This window comes from Cherax quadricarinatus, chromosome 11 (genome assembly GCF_038502225.1).
Source record: "Cherax quadricarinatus isolate ZL_2023a chromosome 11, ASM3850222v1, whole genome shotgun sequence".
NCBI classification, from domain to species: domain Eukaryota; kingdom Metazoa; phylum Arthropoda; class Malacostraca; order Decapoda; family Parastacidae; genus Cherax; species Cherax quadricarinatus.
This window is the reverse complement of record NC_091302.1, coordinates 5434100-5449935: the sequence shown is the minus strand read 5'-3', so window position 1 is coordinate 5449935 and position 15836 is coordinate 5434100. Positions and strand designations below refer to the sequence as shown.

General features: G+C 38.3%; 1 protein-coding gene across 1 annotated transcript in view; it reads left to right on the top strand.

Annotated features, from left to right (window-relative positions):
* The first annotated feature begins 437 nt into the window (after positions 1 to 437).
* LOC128687646 (uncharacterized) overlaps positions 438 to 15836 on the top strand; it is a 40131-nt gene continuing 24732 nt past the window's right edge. Inside the window, exons 1-4 of the mRNA XM_053775212.2 lie at positions 438 to 659; positions 5245 to 5431; positions 6959 to 7149; positions 10035 to 10244. Coding sequence (XP_053631187.2) covers positions 512 to 659; positions 5245 to 5431; positions 6959 to 7149; positions 10035 to 10244 — 736 coding nt within the window. The 5' untranslated portion in view covers positions 438 to 511. The remainder of the gene's footprint in view (positions 660 to 5244; positions 5432 to 6958; positions 7150 to 10034; positions 10245 to 15836) is intronic.

Genomic DNA, 15836 nt, shown 5'->3' with positions numbered 1-15836 from the left:
TGTGGTGGTTATTTGGACCAACACACTGCTCCCTTTAACAGGGACATGTGGGTACTAAGTCTCACTACTTATATATATATATATATACATTTATGCCCACCCGTGACCTTCTTCACGTCCCCCGTGGTTGTCAGTTAATCTATTATATGAGATTCTATATAAAAACAAAATTATAAAAACGTGTCATCTATAAATACAACTAAAATAAAAGAAATAAGAAGTGAAAAGAGGTATTTTTGTCCCTCTTAAAGGGAGCACCTGGCCTCAGGGGTAACAACTGCAGGGAAAGAGAAAATAATAGAAATACAATATTCAAATTCAGTTATAAAGCACTAATGATAAGATATGGTTCAGTAAATATATACTGGATTTTTTGTTGTTGTTAGTCAATACTAAGTAAAATGTTGAGTGATATGTGTGGTGTAGGTGGCGGTGTAGGTAGTGTTGGTAGGCATGTGTGTGGTTGTTTACCATCAACAGTGATGATGGTGGATGATCAACGGTCACTAAGATGATGATAGTCAGTGTTGATGCTTGTACCATCTCTCACACATCACCATGCAGTGATGGCAGAGTCATGGTGCTTCCTTCCTTCACTATCCTGGACGCCACCTTCATGGTGGTGTCTATGGTGACATTCATGGTGGACGTCGCTACTGGTCAGTTAACTCACCTCAAACTATATAGAATTAATTAAGTTTAAATCATTAAGGGGATTGTTTTGATGCTGAAGGGTTCCTGATCCAAGGCACTGGAGCTGTGCTGCCCCTGACTTTGGGTAGTTATGACCTGCCTAGAATGGGCCAGTAGGTCTTTGCAATGCTCCTCTATGTTCCTATGCAATAATTGCAAGCAAGCAATACAAGTTGCAAGACAACCACGGGAGGGAGTTGAATGATGGTATATTGGGTTCAACACAAAGCCAAGAGCTATCATTCAACTCCCCCCGAGGTTGTTTTTGCATAATAGTTATATAATATTATCTTGATTTACAACAAGTACATGTACAAGGTATACACACCATAGTTGATATCAGTAAAATACTGCTATATAGAAAGCCGCTTGTTATGTTGAGCATTTCGGGCAAATTAGGTCAGTGTCCCAGGATGCGACCCACACCAGTCCACTAACACCCAGGTACCCATTTTACTGATGGAGAACATAGACAGCAGGTGGAAAGAAACACACCCAATGTTTCGACTCTGGCTGGGAATCAAACCCAGACCCTCGCCGTGTGAAGCGAGAGTTTTAACCACCAGGCCGCCAGAGCCCCTATATTGCTATATATTGCTATGTGTGATAATTTGTGTAACTATTTATGTGTGCCTGTACCTAAATTACTTATTCCATTAATCAACCCCTACAGGTTTAACGATTCTCCTTAAATATTAGAATTTTCTGAATTTCTAATTTAGTTACCTCTTGGGGTACCTTGATGATTCTGAAGAGCTCCTGATCCATGGAGTTGGAATAGTCATCTCTTCAGTTAAATCTGATTACTTCACTCCTCCTACCCCCCTATTATGAATATATTGACCTTCCGTTACCAGCTTCCCCATGACTATAATTGTATTAGTTTATTTTAGTATAACTCCTTCAGTTCTATAGAACTGGAATTTTAAGGCATTACCTGGGGTATACCTGAAGAGGGTTTCGGAGGTCAGTGCCCCACTTCCCGGTCCGTGACCAGGCTTCATGGTGGATCAGGGCCAGATCAACCCGACTGTTACTGTTGGTATCACGCAACCCGACGTACGAACCCCAGCCCGGTTGGTCAGGTACTGACTTCAGGTGCCTATCCAGCACTGCCTTAAAGACAGCCAGGGGTCTATTGGTAATCCCCCATATGTGTGCTGGGAGGCAGTTGAAAAGTCTTGGGCCCCTGACACTTACTGTGTTGTCTCTTATTGGGCTTGTGGCGCCCCTAGTTTTCATTGGGGGGATGTTGCATCGTCTGCTGAGTCCTTTGCTTTCATAAGGGGTGATTTTCATGTACAGATTTGGTTCTAATTGCTCTTGGATTTTGCAAGTGCATATAATCATGTATCTCTCCTGCCTGCATTCTAAGGAGTACAGGTTGAGGAACTTCAAACGATCTCAGTAATTGAGGTGTTTTATTGCACTTATGTGTACCATGAAGATTCTCTGTACATTTTCTAGGTCAGCAATTTCACTTGCCTTGAAAGGTGCTGTTAGTGTGCAACAATATTCCAACCTAGATAGAACAAGTGACCTGAAGAGTGTCATCATGGGCTTGCCAGCCCTAGTTTTGAAGGTTCTCATTATCCATCCTGTCATTTTTCTAGCAAATGCGATTGATACAATGTTGTGGTCTTTGAGTATTATGTATGGATTTTTAATACAAAAATCTGGCAAGTGCAATTTCCAAGAATCTATCGTCTTAATTTTGTGCAAGAATTATAAAGATGGTCGATTTTCGGGAATTTGATGCTGTTTTGGATCATATATTTGGTTGAAGCAGGAAACTTCAGCTGCAATATGTGCTTATGAGTGAGGAATCTGTTCACATGTTTAAATCTTATTTATAAGAATAATAAGAAAAAGAAGTTTATTTCAGTATAATACATGTTTGTACAAAGGAGTATTACAGTTGGGTGTACATGCCGAAAGACCCTTTATGTGCAGAGCATTTCAGACAAGCTTTACACTTAACATTAATAAGGCAATAACAGTATGAGTAATTTTGTACATATGGTCACTTAGGTGAGTGTAATAAGCACATCTCTTTTCCAGAGGTTATGATCTTCATGATCATACTACAATGGAACCTTGAAAATCGAACGTACCAAATATTGAACGTTTCGAAAATAAGACCATTTTTTCGGACAAACTGTGTACCAAAAATTGAACGCGTTTCAAATTTCGGACCGCCGGGTACGAGACCTGTCCACTGGCCCGCTCTGTCCGCGTCCCCGCGCAGGCGCCGTGAGAAGTCTAGCTTTGTTTATGCTTAAGTGAACACTAACCTGCGCTCTCATTCACACATTTTACTATTATTTCGTTGTGTTTAGTGCTTGTGGGACTGTGAAATAAGCTGCCATGGGCCCAAAGAAACTTGCTAGTGGCACCCCTGTGGTAAAGAAAGTGAGAAACACCATAGATGTGAAGAAGGAAATAATACAGAAGTATGAGAGTGGTGTGAGACTTGTTGAGCTTGCCAGGATGTATGGGAAAAACAAGTCGACCATCGGTTCTATCCTGGCAAAGAAAGAACAAATCAAGGAAGCTGATGTTGTGAAAGGTGTTAATATGCTAACCATATGCTAGCAATATCAGACCACAGCTGAGAAACTTGCTTCAGAGGAGGAGGAAGAGGGAGTGGATGAGGTGCCTTCTTCAAAGATTAAGGAGATTTGTGCCAAGTGGAATGATGTCCAAATGTTTGTGCAGAAGTACCACCCTGAGCAAGCTGAAACAAGCCATCTTTGCAACAAGTTCAGTGACAGAACCATGTCCCACTTGAGGGAAATGTTAAAGAGGCACCAGAAACAGAGGACTGTGGACAGTTATTTTGTGAGACAGGGGTCCAGTGACTCTCAAGCTGGTCCTAGTGGCAATAAAAGACAGAGAAGGGAAGTAACCCCAGAGAGGGCTTTACCTGAAGTCCTCATGGAAGGAGATTCTCCTTCCAAACACTAACCCCAACTCCCTCTCTCCTCCTCCCTATCTTCCAGATGCCATCACCAATCTTCAGTAAAGGTAAGTAAAAATGTTATTTTATTTTTAATATTATATGTATGTATTATTTTATATGTATGTTATTTTATATGTATGTAAAACCGTAATTAATCTCTATAAAATGTATTTTTTGTGTGAATATTTTTGGGTTTCTGGAACAGATTAATTGTATTTCCATTATTTCTTATGGAAAATATTGATTCGAATTTCAGACTTTTCAAAATTAGAACTAGCTCCTGGAACGGATTAAGTTCGATTTTTGAGGTTCCACTGTATCACTTTTAAAAATAAACTCGTATTTCTTTGTTGCCGTCATTGTTGTTGTATTTATGGCTTGATGTGTGATTGCTTGTGAATTTCTCCAAAGAATAGGCACTGAAGAATTACCAAATCCCAAATTATTATTATTATTATTATTATTATTATTATTATTCAAGACAGGTCTCCTAGCCCCTTTTTCTGGCCTGCTTGCCACCCCTGAGTTATTCCAATATACAGTAACTTGTGGAGTTACCTCTGCTTTTACTCTTAATAGACCATGAATTTCAAGTTTACAAATAAAAGGGTCAAAAATGTGGAATAACTTGCCAGATGAATAGTATAAAAAATAATAAGTTATTGCTTACACCATTCTCCTTAAATATTAATTTTAGTTGCACCTCCAATGCATTTATTTATTTATTTATTTGTCTTTGCAAACAGTACATTGAGATTGTGTATATACAATAGTGGGTTGCAATGCAAAGAGAGCCTCTATTATGCCTAGGCATTATGGGCATACAGCCTCTCCTCACCTAGCGACGTACTCGTTTACTGAGAGCTTGGACTTACGACGGGCTCTGACCAGTATGCATACCTAAATACATGTAATGTATATTAGAGCTGATTTTCTCTATTCTGTTTATTACGATATACAGTACACTACTGTATAAACATTTAAAAATATACTAAAAATGTTATAAATGGTGCAAGGGCGACATTAAAGCAATGTCAAATATGGTTGACATGAACCCACTACAGTGGACCCCCGCATAACGATTACCTCCGAATGTGACCAATTATGTAAGTGTATTTATGTAAGTGCGTTTGTACGTGTATGTTTGGGGGTCTGAAATGGACTAATCTACTTCACAATATTTCTTATGGGAACAAATTCGATCAGTACTGGCACCTGAACATACTTCTGGAGTGAAAAAATATCGTTAACCGGGGGTCCACTGTACCATTATAGTATGCTCCTCGTTTAGTGACGAATTCATTTATCAGTGTAGTATTGGGAACAGAACTCCATCGTTAAATGAGGAAAGACTATTACATTATCATTCTTGTATTTTTAATGCTCTTGATATTGAACTTATACAGTATTTAAAATGTCTTGTACTAAATACTCAGTTCTCATTAAAATTTGTATTTTCATGTAATATTTTTTTTACATTTAGTGTGTTATGTATTCAGTAGCCTGAAATACATAATGCATTCAGTAGTTTCATGTTCATACACTATATGCATATGGTACAAAATAAATTTTTTTGTGTTTTATTTCAGATATTAATTTAGTAGTAAGATACTTCTTGGCTGGATCAATACTATGGGCAGGACTGACTCTGGTTTTAGTGTTGTTGCCAGCAGTGATAGTCATGGTGTTGTCCATGCGATGGCACATTGTCGATGAACATCCCACTACCAAGTGCTACTGGGTGGCACACGTTTGTCTCTGGGGTATAATGCATCGGTAAGTTTCTCCTAGGTACAGTATTTTAATATTTACATTTTTTTTTATTAATTACCACCTATTTTATTCTGCAGTGACTAACTTTAATTAAAACCTCAGTTTAAAACATGGAAATCTCAGTGAATAATAGGGAAGGAAAGGGGGGAGGTTGTTCCTGAAAACTCTAGGGCAGTGTTCAGGAAGGCATGTTACCCCATTAGACCTATTATTTAATTTGAAATGGTTTAAAGCAGAAAGGTTTCTGGCCCAAACATGCGTGGCTATATACTGTGCAAGTACTGTATTAATGACTGTGTATACTGTACAAGTACTGTATTAATGGAATGTGTATACTTTACAAGTACTACATTAAGGACTATGTGTACCATACACATACTATACTGTTAACTGTATATACTGTACAAGTACTATATTAATGACTGTATACTGTACTAGTACTATATTAACCCTTCAGCTGTCCAAACATAGATCTACATTTGCACTGCTAGCTCTCGAACGTAGACCTATGTTTCATTATACATGCTTTCAAATGTAAAAAAAATGTAGATCTACGTTCAGAGCACTAGCGGTGCAAACGTAGATCTACGTTTGGACAGTTTAAGGGTTAATGACTATATATACTGTGCAAGCAACTGCCCAGGGAGGTACTACCGTCCTACCAAGTGAGTGAAAAATGGAAACCTGTACTTGTTTTACATGATGGTAGGATTGCTGGTGTAAACATACAAGATTTCAGGTATGTCTCACTACTTCTAATTACACTTAAGCCACACAACACATGCATGTACAGGTTTATATATACACACACACACCTCTGAGTTTTCTTCTATATTCTTACTAGTTCTTGTTCTTGTTTATTTCCTCTTATCTCTATGGGGAAGGGGAACAGAATTCTTCCTCCATAAGCCATGCATATCATAAAAGGTGACTAAAATGCATGGAGGAAGGGGCTAGTAACCCTTTCTCCAGTATAAATTACTAAATTTAAAAAGAAAAATGTTTATTTTTCTTTTTTGGGTCACCCTACCTGGGTGCGATGCAGCCAGTTTGTTGAAAAAAAAAATACACTGTTCAAGTACTAATAACTGTATATAGTGTAAAGTACTATATTACATTTCATTAAGAAAATGCATGGTAGGTCTCTGTATTTTATGTGAATGGCATTGGATGCCTAACCTACTCAATATACTATATGTGAGTGGCATTGGATTCCAAACTTTCTTTCACCTAAATAAATTGTCTATCCTAAAGTATTCTGCAATATAAAACAGGTTTCAATATTTAACCACTTCATAGTATTTCAAGTACATGTAAAGTAGAATGCTGTATATATTGGAAAAATATAATGCCTGATTAGAGTCACTGGAGCAGAAAGTCAGGACCATAACTGCCAAAATAATACATGTTTACATGTATCATAACTTTATGTCTGAGAAGTTATCTAGTACTCTCCATAGTCTGTATTTTCTTTTAAACTTTTTTTGCAGTTGGTTTTATTCTTAGTCTGATTTAGTCCTCTTTTCATAGGTATGTGATAATGTTTGAGACAGGATTAAAGGCACGCAGGACGCAAGAAATGGCCGTTTTTGATGATCTCTTCCGGCAGCAGAGTGATGTTTGCATGTTGCGTATGTTCGAATCTTTCATGGAGTCTGCCCCTCAGTTAGTCTTGCAGCTCTACATTATGATGTGTTACAGTGATTACAGTGTCTGGACAGGTGAGATATTATACTGTGCAGAGATGCTTCTTTTCATGGTTGCAATATTTGCTTTTGCATATGGAACACAATACATTACAGCCTCTCCTCACTTAATGACAGAGTTCTGTTCCTAAGATCACGCCATTAAACGAATTCGTCACTAAGTAAGGTGCATACTATAATGGTAGTGAGTTTGTGTCATCCATCTTTGACATTGTTTTAATGTCACCTTTGCACCATTTATAACATTTCTGGTATATTTTTAAATGTTTGTTCAGTAGTGTACTTTATATTGAAATAAACAGAATAGAGGAAAACATCTCTAATATATATTATTTAGGTATGAATACTGGTCAGAGAGTCCATCATAAGTCCAAGGTGTGGGTAAAAGAGTACTTCGCTAAGTGAGGAGAGGCTGTATTTACATTGCACTTATTTTAAATTCTTCCTCAATCTTTATTCTTCCCTTCTTCCTCATACACTACTTCTTCCTCTAATTTTGTTCCTGCAACTTATCTGAGTGTGCAAAATTTAAATTTTTCATATTTATGTCTATTGTTCAAGCAGATTTGTCAGCTTTTAAACTTTGTGGAATCACTTCATAAAACTGTATATTAAGACATTACCATAATAATGGTTATTTACTGTAGCAATTACATATACGTATATATTTTACAGAGTTAATATTTTATATTGTCTTTAACCCTTTCAGGGTCGAGAGACCTTCTCCTAAACTTGTTCTCAGGGTTGAAAATTTTTCAGAAAAAAAAAGTTATTTTTTCTTATGAAATGATAGTGAATCTTTTCCCGATCGTGATGACACCAAAAGTATGAAATTTGATGGAAAACTTACGGAATTATGCTCTTGCAAAGTTAGCGGTCTCGACGATGTTTACGCATTGGCGATTTTGCCCATTTTGAGCCCTATTTTTGGCCAATTCCATTGTACTATTCGACAAAAATCATAACTATTTTGCTAGAACTCCATTTTTTCTATCAAATGAGTACAAGAAACCACCCATTTACTGATTTTAGCTATCCAATAAAGTGATCAGAAATTGGCAATTTTGCCAATTTCACACAAATTTCAGAAGATACCAATTTCCAAATAGGGTCCAGAATAAATGGGACAAACATTCCTGGCACTAAAATAACATTTTCTCTGTTCATTAGTCACGTCTCCAGGCCCCTCTTACATTTCTTTTGCTTTCCACTTTGAATTTTTATTCTCACAAAAAAATAGAAGATTTACTGTTATGCAGACTACTGCATGAGTGTAGAAATGGTATAAATAATACCAGCACACTTGTGAAAGAATATTAAACTCACCGGTTGACGTGTATTGGATGCGTGGCATGATTTGTTTACTTTTGAACTTTGGCAAAAATCGAACATTTTTGCTACTTTGAGCTCAATTTCAAGGTACTTTTCATTGTGAAACCAATCAAAGTCAACTCAATTTCTGTAATATGTCTTCCATTCTATAAAATGAGACCAAAAAAACTAGAATACAACCATAAATGCCATATGAAAATACAGTGCAAAGTCGCTGTTTTAAACCAAAAACACGGTCAGTTTTTTTTTTTCTCATTATGCACTGTGTGCTGCAGGATTTTTTTTATACTGTGCACAATGACCACATAGACCCATTCTTTCATATGTAGGCTTACCAGCTTTCTCTCGCTAGATTTGAAGGCGCTAGAATTTATGCGTACTGGCACATCAATAACCCTGGTGTGTAAGACATACTAGTATGTCGGAAACACTGAAAGGGTTAATAAAATAATTGGAGGAGTTTGGATTGTCACAGACCCAGCATCCAAAATACTTTATTACCAATTTCTTTTAGTAAAAGTGAAATAAGACCTTGGTATATACATCATGTGATCGAAGTTTCAGGGAGGTTTCGTAAAAAAATTATGAGAAACAAATTATTATACCCAAAACACATGGCGGCCTATAGGATATAATGTGGCTCTTTCAATTTCCTTGCTAGGTAGGACAGTATAATTTATTCAGCAGTACCATGTACTGTACCATACTCAAAATTTATATGTTTTATATTTCTGTTTTTGAATTTATGGATTTTTTTGTATAATACAGTCCTTTTTTTTTAAATGATTACATGAAAAGTATAATGAATGCATATTTTACATATTTAAAGCATATGTACTTTCCATAGTATCGCAGATATATAAAAAAATGTTTTTGTTTAAAGCCCATAATTCATAGAGGTGGTGCAGTCCTGGGGGTGGAAAATAATTTTGTTTCCTCGCAGGAAGGACAGCACGACTGATGGCCTCAATATCGAGGAAAGGAATTTTGAATATGGTAAATTAGAAAGAAGAAGTCAGAAGTTGGAAAGAGATGGTACTTTTAACAAAAAAGCATTTACTATGGTTGAAGATCCCTACAATGAGGGATGCCTTGATGCTGAAGGGCTTTTTATCCAAGGAATTGGGGCTCCTTTCCCATTCACTCAAATTTGATTATTTTCCATTCCCCAGGATATGTCTATTATGAATTGTTCACTTTCTCATGAACAGCAATAAAGAAATAATAAGGTTGAAGATTAATTCCTAAATTGAATAACAGGACAGAGATAAAGATTTTATATTACTAAAAGACCAGGAGTAAAATAGTGCACAACAGCTACAAAGAGAAATTTCATTGTTTTAAATTACACCTCAGTTATTTTTTTTTTAATGTGTAACTGCTTATTTGGTATAAATACTACTCTACTTAAATTTAAAATTATCTTATCATTTAATTTTTTTAGCAAAATATTTAAAGCTAAAGAGTTTTTTGTTGTTTTTCTCTGTAGCACTGAATGACCCACACGGGTTTAGAGCTAACCTTAAATATATTGCCAGTACTTTTCTCATGTTATTTTCTTCCTTTAGCTTTGACAGCATTTACATCGATGTTATCCCTGGGTTGGAGCATAGCAGCTTATACTAAAGCCATGCGCAACACTCGTCTCGACAAACACAAGATGTCAATATCTGGACTAGTCTTACAGACAGTCTGGCGTGTTGGCATGATTGCTGCACGGGTGGGAGCTCTAGCTCTCTTAGCCACTGTCTTGGATGGCTGGTTTCTTTTAATCATGGGTGAGTTACTTTCATAAAAAAAAGAACTACCTTAAGATTTCATTCAATTTAACCAATAAACGGTCCAAACATATGTACTGTATGCGTTCACTACCCCAGTGGCCTGTGCAGTGGACCCCCGCCTTACGATATTAATCCGTTCCTGAGAGCTCATCGTAAGCTGAAATTGTCGTTAGCCGAGTTAATTTTCCCAATAAGAAATAATGGAAATCAAATTAATCCGTGAAAGACACCCCAAAGTATGAAAAAAAAAAATTTTTACCACATGAAATATTAATTTTAATACACACAAACTGAAGAAGACATGCACAATTACTACTCTACTAAGAATGGAATACATAACACTTACCTTTATTGAAGATCTGGTGGTGATTGATGGGATGGGAGGAGGGGAGAGTGTGGAAGTTATTGTTTAGAAGGGGAATCCCCTTCCATTAGGACTTGAGGTAGCAAGTTCTTTTCCGAGGTTACTTCCCTTCTTCTTTTAATGCCACTAGGACCAGTTTGAGAGTCACTGGATCTCTGTCGCACAACAAATCTGTCCATAGAGGTCTGTACCTTCCGTTCTATTAAGATTTGCCTAAAATGATCCACAGCATTGTCATTGTAATAGTCACCAGCACGGCTTGCAATAGCTGTGTTAGGGTGATTTTCATCCATAAAGGTTTGCAGTTCAACCCACTTTGCACACATTTCCTTAATCTTTGAAGTAGGCACAATGGATTCCACAACTGGCATAGGCTTCTCAGGGTTAGCCCCAAACCCTTCAAAATTTTTCTTCATTTCCATACTAATTCTCACCCATTTTACAACAGGGTTGGCACTAGAAGCTTTCTTGGGGCCCACGGTGACTTATTTTGCAGTTACAAGCACAAAAAACACTGGGATAAGGTGAAATGTACCAAATGTATGTGTGGATGCGACCGCACTGGCTGGCTTGTAAACACTGGCACTCACGGGGCAGCTGAGGCCACACGTGGGACGCATCCCAGACGAATCACGTAAAGCGAGTTTTTTATCATGAGGCGAGGCAAAATTTTTGCGTTCAAATGCTTTGTATAACAGTTCTAACGTAACACGATGCGTTCGTAAGGCGGGGGTCCACTGTATTTTGAAAAATAATTTTTTTTATGAAAATGAAGAGCACATTTTTCTAAGTGTTATAGGATAAAAAAAAAATTAAGAGTCAGTACTTACAGAGATATGAGACCAAGAAGTTGGCACTGGATGCTCACGTGACAGCAACATCAGTCCTGCTGCTTGCAGAAGTGTTGCCGATGTACCTTTTTTCTATTTTTCATGTTATTTTGTATAATTTTTATGTTCTGGTAATTATAATGTATAGTAGTTCTTGTCATTTCATAACCAATCTTTGTTCTGACACTAGTATTAGGTACTGAAATTGTACTCAAATTGTCACAAACACACTGACAGGTGGACATTTACACCTGCCTTGGCTATTTACTATTGTCTTGGAATATATGCAAAGTATTTATAGGTCCCAGCAATGTTTTGGATATGTGGAAGTATATAATAATAATAGTAAGAAGAAGAAAAATTAACAGTTTGGAGAGATATGTTGTGTATCTTTCTACGTATCTACTTCTAAACTGTTGTATTCTGAGCACCTCTGCAAAAACAGTGATTATGTGTGAGTGAGGTGAAAGTGTTGGGGATTTTCTTTCTTTTTTGGGTCACCCTGCCTCGGTGGGAGACGGCCGACTTGTTAACCCCTTCAGGGTCCAAGGCCAAAATCTGAAGTGGTGCTCCAGTGTCCAAGAAATTTTGAAAAAAAAAAAAAAATTATTTTTTTCTTACAGAATTAAAGAGCATATTTTTGTGAAGGTAATAAGACAAAAAAAAAAATTCTGATCAGTACTTACCGAGATACAGTGCCAAGAAGTTTGTCCAAAATCATGTGGTGGCGGCAACATCGACGAATTCCACATATGCGCATTACATTATTCAGCGGTTTTTATAGTTTTTTCTTTTCTTTTCCAATTTTTTTCTTTTCCTACTAACATTTGGAGCCTGAGAGACCAATACTGTATATAATGTATATATATAAACTCACTGTATTGAACACAATAACCGCACTAAAGTTATCATATTATTGTTTACCGCTGTTGTTTATTACAATAAACATGCACAAATCTTGTATAATACTAATTTTCTATCATATATTTACATATTTACAATCACTGGACATGGTTTTAGAACTGCTGGAGCTTGTGGAACTCCTTGAAACAAGGCACCATGCACAGAGGCACCTTACATTCCTCACACATAAACCGAGTGTCTTTGCGTCTTTGTTGCCGTCGTTTTGTTTGTGCACAGACGATGCATCTCTTCTGAGCAAATTTCTTCTGAGTTGAAGGAAGCTGTATTATGAAATGATCACCTTCCCTCCTCAAACGCTTGGGTATATCCTGAGTAATTCGAGGACCTTGTTGTATAGCAGGTGTTCTTACCTGGTACTTCATTATGAGTTGTCTGACAACAGACAAACAAAATTCACCATACGGTAGTCTGTTGCCAGTCTTTATTTGGTACATATTATATGCATTGAGCATTGAAATGTCCATGAGATGGAAGAAAAGTTTCATGTACCACTTGTAACTCTTATGAACACAGTCAACAAAACCAATCTGCATGTCACATTTGTCAACCAAGCACATGTTTTGTGTATAATCAATCACTGTCACTGGTTTTTGAATACGTTCATTAGTCACTCGATCAACTTTGCCACTGTCTTGCATTTCATCACGGTGAATGGTTGTCAACAATGTGACAACTCGTTTGTCATGCCACCGTAATGCCATGATGTCATTGGCAGTAAACACCTGCACGTCATCACCACGAGCACCTGCGTTGAGCCTGGGCATATGTTTACGATTAGAACGCACTGTGCCACACACATCTGTCTTGTTCACTCGCATGAAATCACTGAGTAATGGGCTTGTGTACCAGTTATCAGTATATAATGTATGCCCCTTACCAAGATAAGGTGCCATCATGTTTCTCACTACGTCACCTGAGATACCCAACAACATCTTGGTATCTTTCAATGTTTTACTTCCCGTGTATACAACAATATCCAACACCAGGCCACTGTCACAGTCACAGAGTACAAACAGTTTTATACCAAAGCTCGGTATATACTGCTTGAATGACAGTCTACCTTTGAACAAAATCAAAGACTCGTCAATTACAACATTCTTGAATGGATAAAAGTATATGCTGAACTTTTGTTTGAGATACATGAAAACATTTCTAATCTTATATAACCTGTCACTTCTGTCAGGCCTGGTTTTGTCAGAGAAGTGCAACATACGTAAGAGTAAGATAAACCTGTTCACTGGGATGATTTCACTGAAGACCAGGGTAGAAATTAGCAGATCTGTGGACCAGTATGCTTTTATATTATGCTTATAGACATGAGGCATAAGCATTATTGTTGCAAAAAGCAAATACATTTCTGCAACAGTCGTCTCTTTCCACCTGTGTAGTCTTGACTGTGGTGATATGGTCGTATTTGCCATGGTGTACTCAAAATACTTACTACTTTCCCTGACAATAGTTTCCATCAATGGCTGGTCAGAGAATAATTCAAAGAATTCCAGTTCATTGGCCGTGGTTCCAAGGGGACAAGTAGGTAGAATTCCACTTTGAGAGTCATCAAAGTGGTGAGGCTTGGGAACAAAATTGGGATTTTGCTGCCAATCCCACATACGGTTTGCTAGTGGATACTGGACATCATAGGCTGGTTGTGCGGGTGGTTGTGGTTGTGGTGGGCTGGTGGCTGACGCTCCACTTTGTCCTTGAACTGACGAGTCAGCAGCGTGGGCTGGTGAGTCACGCATGGCGGTGCCACTACCATCACCACTACCACCATTCACTGATGCCTGTGGTCTATCCATGCCAAGTGTAGCCACATCATCCCCACTATCACTACCTAAAACTGGTGTAGGGCCACGGGATGTACTCCGTCCCCTGGGCACAGCATAGGGTACACTACCCGAGCGCATGCGGCGGCGAACAAACCGACACTTCACTGGTGAATATGATTCCTCACTATCACTACTCGAATGATCGTCGAGCGCAATAAAATCACAATCCACATCACTATCATCATCATTACTGAAGTCAGAGGCCTGGCCATGCGAAAATGTTAGTTTTCTCTTGCGTTGAGGCACAACCGACCATGAGTCACGAGTGCCCACACCAGAGGTAGAAGGTCGAGGATCGTCAGGGTTTTCTGCACTATTATCGATATCCTGGTCATTCCTTTCGGTCACTAACTGATCAAAGCCGTAGAATTCGTCTTCATTTCCACTTCCATCAGTGTCAGAACTATCAGATAGGAAGAGGAGAGTCCCAATTTTCCGGGGAGTGAGAGCTGACTTGCGACGAGGCATGGTGAACAAGGGTAACTGAGCTGGCGTTCCCACAATGCTATGCGGGTGCCTAGATTTTTTGTTTATGGCACACACCCACCACGCAGACCCGTTCTCTCACATGTAGGCCTATGAGCGCTTTCGCGCTAAATTTGACGGCGCTAGAATTTTGGCGTAGATCTATGGTTTGGACACTCAACGTGAAGCCGTAGATCTATGGCACGGACCCTGAAAGGGTTAAAAAAAAAAAAAAGAAAAAGTAGAATACATGTAATAATAACAATAATAATACGTAATAATTAGTTCCCTTGAAGCATGTAAAACAAGCCTCAGTCCACCCCTGACAGTGAAGTGATAAGATGAGATAACATTAGATAAGGATTGACATTTGATGAGCATCGGCCCTTGCTTTGTTTTCACTGGTACACAAACATGTCTGTCTGTCAAGCTCCCTGTCTATCTGTCTATCCATCTAGCTCTCTGTCTCAGAGAGAGCCAGAAGACTGTGTCATCATGTTTACTTGTATCTTCAAGCAGAGTATAGCACTTTGTCTGGATTTTTTGGGTTATCCTAGGTTATCACTATGTATACTTGTATTTATGTGTACCTGTGAGACAGACAAAGATAGAGACAGACAAAGATAGACAGAGACAGAGATAGAGACAGAGATAGACATTGACACAGACAAACAAATGGAGCCAGGCTGCCAGCAGTCGGCCGGCCAGGCGGCCAGCCAGCCAATCAGCCAGTCAGCCAGCCTGCTGAACAAGCATTACGTTCCAGAATTGTTTCTCTACTTAAGGCATAGGTTATAAGACATTCTGAAAGGGTGTTGCACATGGGTTATTATCGAGGTTTTTTTTATATTTCCTCGACCCCTTATGGCCACATCCACCTCAAAGCCACTAAACTCGGGGTCAACATCACTTTCCTCTTAAAATGGGAGAATTAATGCTACATGAAATCAGTGAATCCCATGTTTACTCTAGCTGGCTCTCATTTGAACTGGTGCTCCCACAAGGTACTAAGTGGTCCCAGATTTTTTTAATAAAGTGCACACTGAGTGTTATGACCCATTCTATGCTGACAAGGCATCTCAGGCCAATCATGCCATATTTAAAGGCAGGGAAAATAAAACATTTATGTACGTTTGGGGCACTAGCGGTAAGAACGTATATATATATGTTTGGATCG